The sequence below is a fragment of the Leptonychotes weddellii genome, chromosome 10 (assembly GCF_054177405.1).
Source record: "Leptonychotes weddellii isolate Sample4059 chromosome 10, ASM5417740v2, whole genome shotgun sequence".
NCBI classification, from domain to species: domain Eukaryota; kingdom Metazoa; phylum Chordata; class Mammalia; order Carnivora; family Phocidae; genus Leptonychotes; species Leptonychotes weddellii.
Window position 1 is genome coordinate 113,136,042 of NC_138378.1, and position 16,067 is coordinate 113,152,108.

Sequence of the window (16,067 nt, forward strand, 5' to 3'; positions counted from 1 at the left end):
TTCTCATCATAGTCATTTTAATGAAGGCCTGTCTAAAAATAACTACCTTCCCCAGAAGCCTAGAAAGTAGTGAAAATAAGGGGATCCTATGAAAACTGGGTAGTCTTAATTGTAAGAAGATTCTTGATTCTTCATGAAATCTGCTTTTCATCTCTCGCTTCTATTTCTGTGCTATCCTCATCCAGCAGAGGCCTAATAGGGGTGAACATTCGTGGGGAAGTTCTTATACTAATTACATATTGACATTATTAGTGTATATTTAAAGGATCTCTTTGTTTAAGACTTTTCTAGACTAAGTAATAACTAAATATTCTCAGTTATACAATAAATTTTATGTTAATTGATGCTATTAGTTGCCAGTAGAATACAATGATATTTGCACGAATACCTTCCATCAGTGGCTCTTGTTTTATTTAAATAGTTTTTAGTCTGCAGATTGGAAAAAAAATCAATGTTGCATTTATAGCTTGGCTGTTTAGTCTGTAAGACTGAATTCAGATGCTTTAAGCAGTTAGAAATTTTATGTGTTGTATTCAAAGATATTCTTTAAAAAATTCAATGGTTATAGTTTAAGCAGAGTGGACCCTATTGAGTATGGGACAGAATCCTGTTTTTAACGAGTATGAATTTCAGATAGTTTGACTCAGACATTCCTTGTAACACATTAAGATACAGTTGATCCTTGAACAACATGGGTGCGAACCACATAGGTCTACTTATATGTGGGTTTGTTTGTTTGTTTGTTTTTGATAAGTACAATATTAAATGTATTTTCTCCAGCTTACCTTATTGTAAGAATACAGTTATAGAATACAGCAAATACAAAATAATGTGTTAATTGCCTGTCCATATTATTGGTGAGGCTCCTGGTCAACAGTGGACTATTAGTAGTTAAGTTTTGGGGGAGTCAAAAGTTATATGGGGAGTTTTGACTGCATGTGAGTTCAGCACCCCTAACTCCTGTGCTGTTCAAGGGTCAACTGTATTAGGCTTCATATTGGTTTGTTCTGTTAAGTTACTTCTTCCTAAAAGATGAATTTGGTTATTGAGGTGAAATTCACATAACATAAAATTAACTACTTACAGTGTACTTCATTGTCATTTAGTGCATTTACAGGGTCGTGCACCTGCTACCTGTAGGATGGATGTATTTTTAATTTATTTCATTTGGATATCAGAGTCTTCATTTTGTTGAGAACTGAATCTGCCCTCTTTAACTAATTAAAGTTTCTTCTTTTCCCCAGATATTTACAGAAAGCCTTTTGTGTTCCAGTCGCCTTGAAAATATCCACTTAGCTGGGCAGATGATGCACTGCAGCGCCTGTTCAATAAACCCACCAGCTAGTGTAGCCCATAAAGGGAAAACCCAGTACAGGGTCAGTTATGAAAGAAGTATTGACTTGGTTTTGGCTGCCAGCAGAGAGTACTTTAATTCATCTACCAACCTCACTGATAGCTGCATGGATCTGGCCAGGTGGAGTAATTCTGTATTCTTCCAGAAGAGGGAGGGGACAAGTCAGACTACACAAACTCCATTGTTGGTTTTATTCTTTCCTTTACAAATATATTGCCACAAGTACAGATCGACTATACTGTATGGGGCACAGTTATTTATTGCTTGAATACAGAAAGATAATCACGTCATGAATATTCATCAACTTTCCCATGACCCCTGTTCTCCAGCATGCTTTCCCAGTCTTTCTTGCTGATTATCTGTAAGATTGCACATTGCTTCTGTTATGAAGGATTCATGAGCTGGCCTGCAAATTCAAGTTCTGGGAATTTGTAGCACATTGAGGCAATGGCTCTATGCTTTACATGACTTGTGCTCTGTTTAGGGAGGAGGGACCTGATTAGACGATAAAGATTTGAAATCTTTTTCAGGTGAAAATTTCTGGACTGTGAATTCAGTTTCTCTCTTGGCCTGTTGTACTGGAAATTTAGTGTTGATCTATTTATTCTTCTTCTTCTTTTTTTAAGATTTATTTATTTGAGAGAGTGTGTGTCCAAGTGTGGGGGGAGGGGCCATGGAGAGGGGTAGAGAGAAAGGGAGAGAGATTGAGAATCCTTGAGCAGACTCCCTGCTGAGCACAGAGCCTGATGCTGGGCTTGATCCCATGACCCTGAAATCATGACCTGAGCCTAAACCAAGAGTTGGATGCTCGACTGACTGAGTCACCCAGGCGCCTCTTTTGACTGTTGGTTCTTATGAGCTTTTTGTGCATAAAGGACATTGCCCTTTTCCTCTCTCACATGTTTTAACCATGTTGTCAAGTTTTTATATATATATGATTTATCTTTTAAGTTGCTATTCAAAATCTTTAAAGATTTTAATTGTTATTTTCTTTTATAATTTCTGTCTTGTGTATCATCCTTTGAAAGACCTTTAATTCCCAAGACCTTTATAATAGTTTTTCATACTGTTTTTTATTACTTTGATAGTTATATTTTCACATTGAAATTTTAGGCCCATTTGGAATTTATTTTGATGTAGTGATTTAGCTATTTAGATTTATTTTTTCCCCCCGAATGACTAGCAGCGAAAAGCTTAAAGGAAACTTTTTTCCCCAGTGATATCTTATTACAGAGAGAGCCATATTTTCTCAAACCATGTTATTGAACTTGACAGAGTTCTTAAAAATAGTAAATTTTTTTTCTTCTCTCCTAAGGGATTGTATTTCTACTTCAGATGATGAAAATATCAAACAGAGTAGCTTTTGAAACTGGGAGTTGTGTTTGACCTAAATCTTTTTGGCAGGTGTTCTCACAGATCATTTTTAAATCTACACTTCCAGTATTTCCCTTTTTCTCCCACAAGGACACACCTTAATTTGGAAAAGATGTTGTATGTGTATAAGGTGACACTAGACTGGTGATGATCTGTGAGCCTGGATATATTTAAATGTTCACAGTTATATTTAATATAGAAAATAGCCCATACAGGGGCGCCTGGGTGGCTCAGTTGGTTAAGCGACTGCCTTCAGCTCAGGTCATGATCCCAGGGTCCTGGGATCGAGTCCCGCATCGGGCTCCCTGCTCTGCGGGGAACCTGCTTCTCCCTCTCCCACTCCCCCTGCTTGTGTTCCCTCTCTCGCTGTGTCTCTCTCTGTCAAATAAATAAATAAAATCTTTAAAAAAAAAAAAAAAGAAAATAGCCCATACATTCTTACTGATTAAATTATTATGAACTAGTTTTTTTAATTGAGGAAGTAATACATTCACAAGATAAAAATATTCAACAATACAAAAAAGGATATGTATTTACAATAATTCTCTTTTCATTCCCATTCCCTTAACTTTATCCCTCAGCTATCTTTTTAAAGCATTTTCCTGTGAATCCTTCCAAAATACTTTCTTATACGTTACCTGCTTCTTTCTTAAGTCACAAATGAGTGCTTACTACTTATACATACCTTTCTGGATCTCATTATTTTCACTTACGATCTATACTGAAGGTTTTTTCATGAGGGCATGTAGGCTTGATCTATTCTTCTTTTGATGGTTGTAGAATATTCCATTGTTGACTTTCTAGAATTTATTTAATTCATGATAAAAATTCATTCTGTTGTATTTTAAAAACACTGTGGTAGTGAACATTCCTAATTATGTGTGGGTATATGGGCCTGTGCGAGCCTGTCTGTAGTACAAATTGCTAGAACTCGGAATTCGTGAGTTTGAAGGTAATGCAGTAGAATTTTAGTAGATACCGCACGTAGGCTCTGTCCCTTGTTACATTTGAATCAGCAGTATATGTTAGGGCTCATCTTGTTTAAATTTTACAATTTTGCAAGTAAGGTAGGCTCACATCCATCACTGAGTCATACAGATGTATCCTGGGGCCGAGGGATCTTCATCAGATGGTACATGATTTTAGCACCATTAGCCCTTCCTGGCCTGATCTCTGCCTCTTTCCAGTCCTGTGTCCCAGTATACCTCCACATTCACCTTTCAGAAAGTAAGTTTGTTAATGAAAAGATTTCTTAAGTACACTTTGTCTGGATTTTTTTTAAATGTGCTTAAAATACTCCATAGGTGTTACAGATTCTTATTAGTAAAGTCACTTTCTCCTGTATTCATCTCAGCACTGCATTACCAACGGACTCGTTCCTTATGATCAGAAAAATGTCCTTTGTGCAGTGTCTCAGCCTATTCGTTTTTCCTTTGGGAGTCGAAGTTGTCACCGAAACGAGATGTTTGCTTTCCCGGAAGAATAACTGGAAATTTTCTGAATTCTGTCTCTCTTTTTAAACCTTTCCTGTATGATTATTACCTCTGAAGGCAGAGTTCACATATTTTGCTTTATAATGTGATACCATTCCCTACTATCGGTACAACCCTGCACAGATCACTACACCTCTCTGAGCTTTGATTTTGGCTTCCTTAGGAAACAGGTGATGCTATTTGCCTATCATACAGGCTTGCTATGAGGATTAAGTAAGATAGCAGAAAGCATCTAGCAGGATACCTGGAATGTAGGAGGCTTTTGATAAATATGTGTTGGATCTCATGCTGTTGAATACAGAAAGGCAACTTAGCCAAACATATGTTACTTCTTCTTTTTTTTTAAGCTGATCTTATTTCCCCTAGGTGCTGCTTACAGCTGATAACTGATAGACCGGCTGCCATTCAGGAGGAGCTAGATCTTATCCAAGCCCTTGGATGTCTTGAAGAATTTGGGGTAAAGATCCTGCCTTTGCAAGGTGAGTTTCTATTTAATGTTGCATTATTAACTTAGTATTAACTTACTTTGCATTGAATCACTAGTGTAGTTCCTTGGTAGTTTTTTGAATTAAAGAGTACCTTTGGTCATTTAATCCATTAGCAGTAGATCTGACTCTCTGCCCCATTTTTCAAAGGAAACCTTTAGTAGAAACCCAAAGAAAAAATAAAGCTGACATTTTATCATAAATTTATTTTGTAAGTTCCCAGTTATGTCATTAAAAGAAATAATATCAGTAAATTTTATTGGATAAAACCAAATGGGGGATTGTGGATTAGAGTTTCGGATCTCCATCAGTTTTGATGTACAGTTTATTTCTGTATTTTGTTTCAGTTGCATAGATTTAGAAATAGCTGTACATTTTGATAATAGTTTATTTTTTTATGCTTACTACAGAATATTCTTTAATTATGTTGATACTATTTTATTAAAAGGAATGACAGGAATTTCTTGTTTAGAGTTTAATTACTAAGGATATCTTAACATTGCTCAAGTTCTTCTGCCTAAGTATACAAGTCCGGTAAGTACCACCCCAAACGTGTCATTATCTACTTTGTGCTGTGAGGACAGTGTGTGTCTCCCAGTGTCCTGAACCTTACCTCACAAGTGGGCGGTAGACTTCCTGTTGCCTCGAACTCTGGACCTCAGTGCCCTAAATGAAGCGGGTAGCTTGGTTATTAGCAGTATGCTTGGTGCCTTCCATATAATCTCTTTTCTTCACTCTTAACCCGGGAAATGTTTGGAATTGGGAGTAGGACAGGTGTAGCCAACTTCTTTCCATCTGTGGTTTTTGATAAATTTTCACTAGAATTGTCTCTCTCTCTTCTTCTTCTTCTTCTTCTTCTTTTTTTTTTTAACTCCTGGTACCTTTGGACAATGGGGTCCTGTTACAGGTTTCTCGGTGTCTTTGTCCTGTGTTTTTGAGGGTTTTGAGTCAGATGGATCTTAGGAGATAAAAGTCATTAGACATATTCTCATGTTTTCATGTGGGTTTTTACTGTAGTTTTACTAAAAATTAAAGCTCTGCTTATCAGATAAATTTATTAGACTTGAACAAGGTAGTATTACTGTTACCTTGAATATCATTGTTTGGAAATAATTTCTTCATGATTATCATGTCTTATAGCATCTTAAACAAGTATATATAAGGAGATTGTTAAATTACTGGAAAATTCTATTTCATAATATCATTCCTGTAATTTTTGAGCTCAAAGCTTTTTAAAGTTGTGGAGATTAATTAGAGTTACTAAAAATATTTTCATTTTTTTCTCAAATGCCTTAAATCATGAACTGCCTCCCCTGAAACACATTTTCAATTAAGTGTTCAGTGGTGGGGGAGTCCAGAGCACTATGAAACTTGCTCTTCTTGTATCTCTTCTAAGGCCAAGTCATTATAGCTTTGACTCTGTGTATATGTGTGTGTTTTAGCTACTTATTTAATCCAGGCAAATTAATGTAATACAACAAAACCTTTTCTTGCAGTCCCTCAAATGCTAATGAATTATTTCAGTTGACTTGAAATAATAAATAGAGCTTTAATTTTCTGTGGTGCTCAGTTAGCAGTATTTTTGCTGACAGTATTTGCACATCATCTGATGAGTTTGAAAATCTGCAACCAAACCTGCTATCCTGCTCTTACTTCTGAGAAATTTCCTGACTGAAGAGTGTTTTAAGAAAGACATTTGCTTTCATGTCTTGACAGCTCTCCAGCTTGATATATTGATTTGGAGTTTCCTATTAGAATGAATGTCAGAAAATCTTCTAGATGGGAGATGGGATATTGCCTTTGTATCCTATTTATTGTGTTTATGCCGCAGGTACAATTTAGGTGTAAGCTGCTTTTGTATTCATTGGGAACACTGGACAAAGTAACTGGATATTTAAACATTTATAGTCCAGGTATTTTTGTAGCTTACATTGTTCATTTTGTCACTTTGCTTTGTTTTAAAGCCTCCTTTGCTTACACTTCAGGAGTTGCTACTAGTCACCAAGGAAGCCTAGTAGTACTAGCTATATTCTAATTAAGGAGTTAATAGCAAGAACAGAATTATGAAAAATGATTCCTTATGTTTGAGTCTCCTGAGAGGTGTTTGTGTGTGTGTGTGCATGTGTGTGCTTTCCCCATAATTTGGATGTTTGTATTTTGTGTAAATTATTCTTGCTATTCACATGAGCAGATTCAGGATGTTTCAGTTGTCCCCCATGTTCTTTCTGTCATAGAGTAAATCAGTTTTTCAGCCCCCCAGCATTGCAGGTAAAGCCAGCCTGGATCCACTTACTGCTGAGTAACTGGACAAGTATCTGACCTTGCTTTCTCTTTAAGTTTTCTCATCTACAAAATGGGGATACTAAGAAGCACCGTCTATAATTGCTTAGAAAGGTTAAGGCCATGTGTGCACGGTGCTTGGGACTTTGCAAGAGCTCTAGTCATCAACTGTCATTTTTGTTACTTCTCATGGAGGTTCTAGTTTCTACCTGGTGGTGGAATTAGAGTCTCTTACCTGCTTTCTCATTCTTCCTCCCTTCATTCTTCTCTTTCCACTCTGCTTTCCTTCCATTCAAAAACCACTGAGATAGCTTCTTACCCTGTTCCAGAAGCCGAAATGATGAAAGGAATAAGGTGCACTTCCTGACTTGGAAGGACTGGCCCTGATGACAAGACAGAGTCACATTAGTGTCATGTATGAGTTTAAATTCTGATTCAGCCACTTTGAGCTGTGTGCCCTGTGGCATCTTCATGTTTTTGAGCTTCACCTTCCTCAGATGGAGGTAATCATAAAAGATTCTCTAGAAGGACCTGAAAGTTGTATCTTGAAACATTGAGAATTTTTACATGAGAGGGTGCCATACTTCATAAGCATTTCTGTGAATAGGTCAGTAGCAGTAGTAATAACTAACCTTTATTGAGTGAGTTTTATGTTCTCAGTATATTTATAGGTATTTATTCATTCTCAAAAATACCTTGTGAAGCGGGCGCCTGGGTGGCTCAGTTGGTTAATTAACTGCCTTCGGCTCAGGTCATGATCCTGGAGTCCCGGGATCGAGTCCCACATCGGTCTCCCTGCTCAGCAGGGAGTCTGCTTCTCCCTCTGACCCTCTTCCCTCTCGTGCTCTCTATCTTTCATTCTCTCTCAAATAAATAAATAAAATCTTTAAAAAAAAATAGCTTATGAAGCAGTGACTATTATTGTTTCCAATTTCCAGATGATGAAATCAAAGTTCAGGGGGTTAAATAGCTTGCTTAGGGTCGCACAGAGGTGGACCTAGAATTCAAACCTACATTTGTAAACAGTAGACCATTCTCTACTGATGAAGCAGCATGAAAGTAAAAGATTCGAGAAGGAAACTCCGGTGTTCTCACTCATCAGCTAAGTGACTGCTGCATATTGTCACCTTCTTCACCTGTACAATTCAGATTTGTACTTCAGCAGTGTCACAAGTAACTGCCTGTGTTGTTGTGTGCCTTTGATGCCGTTCATGAGTGACCGAAATTGATATTTTGCATCTGTGGTTTACTGGGCATGATTCACTGTCTGTGTCTCATATAAGGTGGTGATGAGAGTGTTTGGCATGTGTGTAGCTTATCAGCACATGCTTCTTTATGCATTTACATGTGTGTGTCAGTGTGCATTATAGTTTTTTTTTAATTTTATTTATTTATTTTTTAAATTTAATTTTATTATGTTATGTTAATCACCATACATTACATCATTAGTTTTTGATGTAGCATTCCCTGATTCATTGTTTTCGTATAACACCCAGTGCTCCATGCAGAACGTGCCCTCTTTAATACCCATCACCAGGCTAACCCATCCCCCCACCCCCTTCCCCTCTAGAACCCTCAGTTTGTTTCTCAGAGTCCATCGTCTCTCATGGTTCATCTCCCCCTCCCATTCCCCCCCTTCATTTTTCCCTTCCTACTATCTTTTTTTTTTTTTTTAAATATAATGTATTATTTGTTTCAGATTTTTTTTTAAACACTGGATATATAGTTGTGAGATCCACAGGAAAATAAGAGATCTCCAATTGTTAAAAGATTCATACATGCATATCCATATTGTTAGTTCCATTTGAAAAGGAATTTTAGGTGTTGAAGACTCCTTTCCTTCACAGAAATATAATAATATCTAAGGCTTGAATTTACCTGAAAAATCACATTTTGAAATACAATGTAGCATGTCCTGCAGTAAGCAGTAAAAGAGAATTGGCATAATGATTGTCCAGAGGCTCAAAACATAGATAAATAAATAAAGTAAAAAGACATTTGAACATGGCAACTGCACTCTATTAGAGTCCCACTCTCCAAATTTACTTAATGTACTTGAAATATTAGTAGTTACGGCTTGCTTAGGGCAAGAATCAGACAAAGAACCAAACTTGGAACTTCAGAGAAAATGAGGATCCATTGCTATATATGGTTTTAGTTTTCTACTTTGATTTTATGGAGCTAGAAAAAGAATGGTGACCGTAAGGAAATCCACTTACTAGAGTTATTAAAACTAGAGTTTCTCTAAGAGCACCATCATTCATCAAATACAGCTATAAAAGCCTCTATGAAAACCTCAGGTTTTTACATATGTGGAGTAACGATGGGATCTATGATGGGTGTTGTTTTGAAAATCAAATTAGAAACATGTAGAAAGTACCTTTCTCATAGTAATTGACTCTGGAATATTGAAGTAGTAATACACATTTTCTTAAAATACACACAAGGAGAAAACCCCATAAAACAGTAGCAGATACTGAAGGAAAAAAACCCATTTTTTTGATTGAGGAAAGTTATGGAAAAGTTTGAAGTATTCTATATCAGTTACTTTTTGCTAGACTGTGCTATGTAGGAATCTCAAAAGCCTCAATGACACGTGATAGCAAGTTGCTTTCTTGCTCCCAGGCATTTCTGCACCACCTCATGGGATGGCATTCTCACGGGAGGGGTAAGGAGCAGCAATGGGATCCCATGGTGACTCTCATGAAACATTGGCTCAGAGGTGGCATATGTCACTTCCACTCACATTTCATCACCCAAGAAATTACACAGCCAAGCCCAGTGTTCGTCGGGTGGGTATTTGGGGTATGAATAATTACAGTGGATACTGGGAACAATAATACAGTGTACCAAAGTTAGACTCAAATGTAGATGTTGGCTGTCATGATGGTAAACTAAGTAATTGAAGTCTGCATCTACTTTATGTTTTATAGGAAAGCCACAAAGGATGACTGTACTAGCAGATGTATAAATAGCCATCTTAAAGTAACCCAGGGCTGAAGTGTTTAGGAACAAAAGGACAGGATATATGCAACTTAGTCTTGAATGGTTCAGAAAAAACAGACATGTGTATATGTGTGTGCACGTGTACTTGTGTGTGTGTGTATGTGTGTGTGGGGGGGGCTCCCATGTATGATGGTACATGAGCAAGTATAAATGGAACAAATTATTAACGATTGATTTTTCTTGGCAAAGAGTTCTTTGTACCATCTGGCGACCATTCTGTAAGTTTGAAATTAAATCATAATGAAAACCTAAAAGAGCCCATTCCAAAGAAAAACCACCACCTCTCTCCTTTACCTCCCCATCCCCTGGGCTCTCTGCCACCTATAAGAAGTTCTGGGGAAGAACACAGAATGTGTGGGAGATAGCCATGGATTTGGGGATGGATAAAGGAATGAAGGCTTGAAAAACGCTTAAGGGGCTGGGTTGAGTTCTGGTTCCATCACTTTTTCAGTGACCTTTCCGTACTTCTTTTTCTGAAGATGATAGCACCTGCCTTGTCAGCTTCTGCCTTGTAGGGTTAATATATGTAAATCCCCTGCAGCAGTGCCTGGGACGTAGGCCATTCATGTAACGTCAGCTGCTCTCGTTATAGTTGCTACTGTTGTATTTATGGGGCCCCAGCTGTCCAGGTAGTGCCATGCTTCTTATATCTTGATCCCTCTCCCTTAAATAAATAACCATTTCTTCCTAGCATATATAGAATAATCTTTACTGAAGTTTTTTTCTCCCTTTAAGTGTCCTTAATTACCTCATAATGTGAATTGGTTTGATCGGACATGTTTTATTTTCCTAATATCTGGCGTAAGTGAGAGGATTGGACCTGTTTGGAGAAAGGGTAATAAATTGGAACAGTGAGCGGTTTGAAGATTCCTACCCTTTAAATTGGGGTGTTGAGGTAGCGGTAGAAAATGCATGTTTGGAACATGGAATGGGTTTTGGGGTAGGGGGCTAAAATGATTGGGGCCTCTGGTGTAATAGGAAGTATGTGAAGTTTTCAAAGACAAATACTGAGTTCTTTAAAATTTTCCCTAAGGCCTCACATGGCAATTGAAAAGGTGACGCTTTTTCTTAGCTTCCGAATGCCAGTGCATTTGCTGTTTCAGGAGGTTGGTAACAAAGGATCCTAGCTGTACAGTATTCAGAAGCAACAGTAATTTTAATTTTTAAAAAATAATTGTGTCTTTCTAAATTCTTTTTGATCTGGAGGCTAAGAGTTTTCATTGTGTTTGCTTACACCATCGTGACACTCTTTGGTGATGTCCCTGGTTATGAGTCTTTCGTCTTTCTTTCGTAGTGCGATTGTGCTCTGATCGGATCAGCCTCATTAAGGAGTGTATCTGCCAGTCCCCCACATGCTACAAACAGTCCGCCAAGCTTCTGGGCCTTGCTGAGTTGCTGAGAGTAGCAGGTAAGTTTTGAATGCTGAATTGCAGAGTAAGGTTTCCATGTCATTCTTGACATCATCCTGGGCAAACGTCAGAATATGTGCTTGCAGGTGTCAGAATGCTGCTCTTGAGCAAGGATTTATCTTTTCTGCAAAGATCGGCATGTTAGAGAAATGTGTCCCCATACTGAGCTGCTGGTCTGTCTGTCCTTTAAACAAGGACAGGCTCATTCAGGGTGCTAGCAGGTGGCTGTGAGGTCAGGAGTAGAAGCTGGGATGAGTGTTTGTAACCAGAAAGCTTAAGAAAAGTCAGCCCTACCATTCACCTTCAGTGTCCAAATTTGGTATATTTTTGAATTCGAGCAATTTCTTAGAAGAATTTGTGCATTTACTATTTGGTGTGGTTTTCACATAGGTGATCGTGCTTCATCTTCTATTACATGGTAATGATGATGGTATTTTTCTCATTTTATAAGGGAAATTGAGGTTCAGAGAAGTGCAATATCTTGCTCAGCAGGGTTAAATAGCAGACCCTGGCTTCCAAGGAAAGTCTTTCTGACTCTACCTTTCATGCTTCTTTAACCGCACTGTTCTGCTTACCAGAGTTTCTTAATAATTTTCTTTTGTATTTTTGACTTGCACTTATCTCTACAAGAACAGTTGTTGGCCAGGGGCGCCTGGGTGGCTCAGTTGGTTAATCGTCTGCCTTCAGCTCAGGTCATGATCCCAGGTCCTGCAAAGGGCTCCCTGCTCAGTGGGGGGTCTGCTTCTCCCTCTCCCTCTGACCACCCCCGCTTGTGCTTCTCTCTCTCTCTGTCTCAAATAAATAAAACCTTTAAAAAAAAAAAAGTTGTTGGCCAAATATTTTATAAGCTGTGGTTTGAAGTTAGACTTGTCCAAACCACATATTATAGACTCAAAAGTAAACAGGATTCCTGTTTACATTTTGAACTCTAAAAAACATATATATTTAGTGTATTAGGGGACATACATTTACTAATGTTTTTAAATCTCAATATAGATGACTGATTCTGAAGGTCTATAGTTTTAGTACATTTTCCTTTGTCAGTTGTCCAAAAGCAGAGCATTGTCATCTTTACCTGTGGGTCCATTGCAGCTTTGGAACCCGTCACCCATCCTAAGGCATCTTGGATGACAGGGGAGAGATTGGGTGTAGATCAGAAGGCTGCTTCAGTCCTGACTGTCCCATACACTTGCAAAGCGACTTTAGCTCCAGTTTCTGTCTCTGGAAGATGGGAATGACACTCCCTGGTTTCATCCTCCATGTTTCCAAGACCCCCGAACGAGTTAATGCCTATAAAAGCACCTTGTAAACTTTGAAGCACTCTGATCATCAGGGAAGACTTTCATAATGAAATTTCGCAGAAACTAATGAAGCAGCTCAGGGATGCTGTCAGCATTTTTTATGTACCTGCGAAGACCAGTTTCCATTTTTGTCCTCTGTTATGTTGACATGGAAACAGGAATACCCGTGATCTTGGTAAATTGTAGGAATTTTTAATGGGATTAACAACCTTTCAGTCCCCTTCTCTACTCTTTTTACATATTCGCTCTTTCATGATGTACAATAGCCTCTTGTTAGCTGCATTTTACAGATGAAGAAATGGAAGCAGAGACAGGTGAGGGAGTATCACTGTGCTGGGTACTTGAGATACAAGGATCTGGTACACACAGCTTCTTCCCTCTGGGAACTGAGAATCTTAGAGGGCTCAGGAAGCCGGTAATTACACTGCAGCACAGGACAGGATGTGTACCTGGCTTCTGCATACAGATACTAGAGAGCTTGGAAGAAGGGCAATGCTAATATTTTTGCCTGGCAAGGAGGGTAATTAAGAAGGGGATCGCAAGGCTGGTGATGTTTATCTGAGGCTTTTAGGGTGTTCTGGTTATCTACTGCTGCTTTGTAAACCACTCCGAAGCTTTAGTGACTTTAAAACAAAATCATTTAATTTTTGTCTCTCTCAGTTCTTGGAGATTGACTGGGCTCAGCCAGGCAGTTCAGAATCTTCTATGAAATTGCACCCAGATAATGCCTAGGGATAGATTGGCTCATCTCAAAGGTTGCTTTACTTACATATCTGGCACCTGGTCTGGAAAGACTTAAATAGCTGGGGGATAGAATAGCCAGGGCTGAATCTCTTCTTTGTATGGTTTCTCCTTGTGGTCTTTTCATATGGTGGCTGCCGAGTACTGCGATTCTTACATGGTGGCTGAAGGCTCCCAGAGTCCGTGTTCTGAGAGGAACCAGCAGAAGCTTTACGGGGTTTTCTAACCTAGGCCTTGGAATTTGGGCAGTTTCATTGTCATCATGTCATGAGGCAGTCACATGGGCCCTCCCAAGTTTAAGGGAAGTATATATGGGCTCGACCTGAAGGCTTGACTGGACCTGGATGATCTGCTTCTGAGCTGGCTTACTCATTGGGCAGTTGGAGGAGACGCCAGTGTCTTCCTGGCTGGTAAGAGGCCTTAGTTCCTTGCCACATGGACCTCTCCATACGGTTTCTTAAATGTTCTGTCAACATGATACCTAGTTGCCCTAAAGCAGTTGATCCATGAGAGAGTGGGGAGGAAGCTGTGAGGTCCTTTATGATCTAGTCTTGGAAGTCACACATCATCATGTCCATCATATTCTGTTAGAAGTAAATCACTAACCAGCTCCCATCAAGGGGAGGGGCAGCAAGCTCCATCTTTAGAAAGGAGTGTCAGAGAATTTATGGACATAGCTTAAATTATATTTAATATACTCAAAGCCTTGTTATGCCACCATTAATCTTCTCCTTTACAGACTAAATATCTGAATCATTTTCTTTAATAGATGTCTTGCCAGGCCGTACTCTTGACTGTTAAGAATTTGTTTTGTTTTGTTTCGTTTGTAGTATTTTTCTAGATCATTCTTTTAGGCTATTTTTGGTTATGTTTCCCCCTTTACCCACTTGTTCAGATTGGAACTTTCTAGAATTGAAAGTAGTTCAGTATTTGAACTTTGGACTCCAAGGTGACTGTTGAACCCATCTTCATATAAAAGCTTACATTAACAATAATAATTCTCATTTTATGCTTTTATACTTATCTAAGTTACTTCTTCCTGTGTCCTTTATAGCAGAGATATGACTCTTATTTAGAATGTGAGGAGATAGGAATAAAGAAGTTAATTTACTGAAGATTTCACAGTTAAGAATTTTCTCACTTTGAATCCTTTACTCTTAACTCTTTGTTTCCACCATTTCTTTTTTGGTTGTTGGATGATGGTAATCAATGGACCCATTACTTAAAGTCAGCTAATTAGGGGATTTAATTATATCTGCAAAATATCTTTGCAACCTATTCAAGTTGTCTCATAAAAAAAAGAATCACCCCTGGACCTTTTCATTTTTGATTTAGATACTCTGAATAAATGCAGAAATTACAAGAGTATTATCTAGGAAATAGGTTTTATATTAAGTGTGATATGTGCATTTATTATTGAGAAACTTTTTGCATATTCTATTTCCAGTGTTATATGTGAGCATTACAGAACATGGGTGTTATTCTAAAATAATATTATGAATCGTAGTGTTTTATCGTTTTTTTTTTAATCTTTTTTGATTAGCTTAGGCCAATATGTGGATTTTATTTAAACCTATGCAGCACAGGATGGAGATTAATGGTGACATATTTTAAAACTTTGATTCAGACCCTTCTGTGATATGTTTATTTTTTTTGTTTTTTTTTAAAGATTTTATTTATTTATTTGACAGAGACATAGCGAGAGAGGGAACACAGGCAGGGGGAGTGGGAGAGGGAGAAGCAGGCTTCCCGCTGAGCAGGGAGCCCAATGCGGGGCTCGATCCCAGGACCCTGGGACCCTGGGATCATGACCTGAGCCGAAGGCAGACGCTTAACGACTGAGCCACCCAGGCGCCCCTGTTTATTTTTTTCTTACAAATCACATTGTAGCCTAAAAATGCAGGGGCCATTGGGTAATTTCTTTTTTTTTTTTCCTTTTTTGAAATATTGAAAATAATGAGGTTTCATTACCTCATTGAAATATAAAATATGTTTTACTTTTTTTTTTAGTCTAAGTATACATATTGTGTTTATGTTGTAACTTTGAATTATTTGTCTTATAATTGAAAATTACATTCTGGATAGAATCTGTACTCATTTCATTGAGGATATATTTTTTTGAGCCCCAGTTATGTGTATGACTTGGTGCCAGGTACTGAGAGTTTAACAAGGAAAGAATCCCTGTCTTCAGAGAGCTTAAATTCTGATAGAAGATACAGATTTTTAAGATGATAATCTCAATAAATTGGTATTCACAGAATGAAAAGTAAAGGAACATGTAGGAGGGGCGCCTAAACCACGTGTTTCTTGTGAAGAATTCTTGTGTAGAGATGTCAGAGAAGGACATAACATCTAAGTTGACTTCCAAGAATCTTCCTGAGAAAATTGAGATCTTTGTGTTAACATAAACTGAATTTTGGTATGTGTTCTTAGAGTCTAGATGCTTACTATGATAAATAAAAGGTAGTACTGTTAGAGAAACTATAAAATTCTATCCAGTTTACTGTGTGTTTAAGTCTTCCCGCACCTTGTATTTGTCATTTATTAATTATAATTAGAAACAACATTCAAAGGGCAAAATATAAAAGAAATAGCAAAAAATTTAAAGTTCTTTTTTTTTTTTT

General features: G+C 37.9%; 1 protein-coding gene across 5 annotated transcripts in view; it reads left to right on the forward strand.

Moving 5' to 3' along the window:
- Window positions 1–16,067, forward strand: part of NBAS (NBAS subunit of NRZ tethering complex) — a 310,311-nt gene that overhangs the window by 150,232 nt on the left and 144,012 nt on the right. For all 5 annotated transcript variants that reach the window (XM_081797179.1, XM_081797175.1, XM_081797176.1 and 2 more), the window contains 3 exons: window positions 1,245–1,474; window positions 4,588–4,700; window positions 11,287–11,400. In XM_081797179.1, the coding sequence (XP_081653305.1) occupies window positions 1,245–1,474; window positions 4,588–4,700; window positions 11,287–11,400 (457 nt within the window). The remainder of the gene's footprint in view (window positions 1–1,244; window positions 1,475–4,587; window positions 4,701–11,286; window positions 11,401–16,067) is intronic.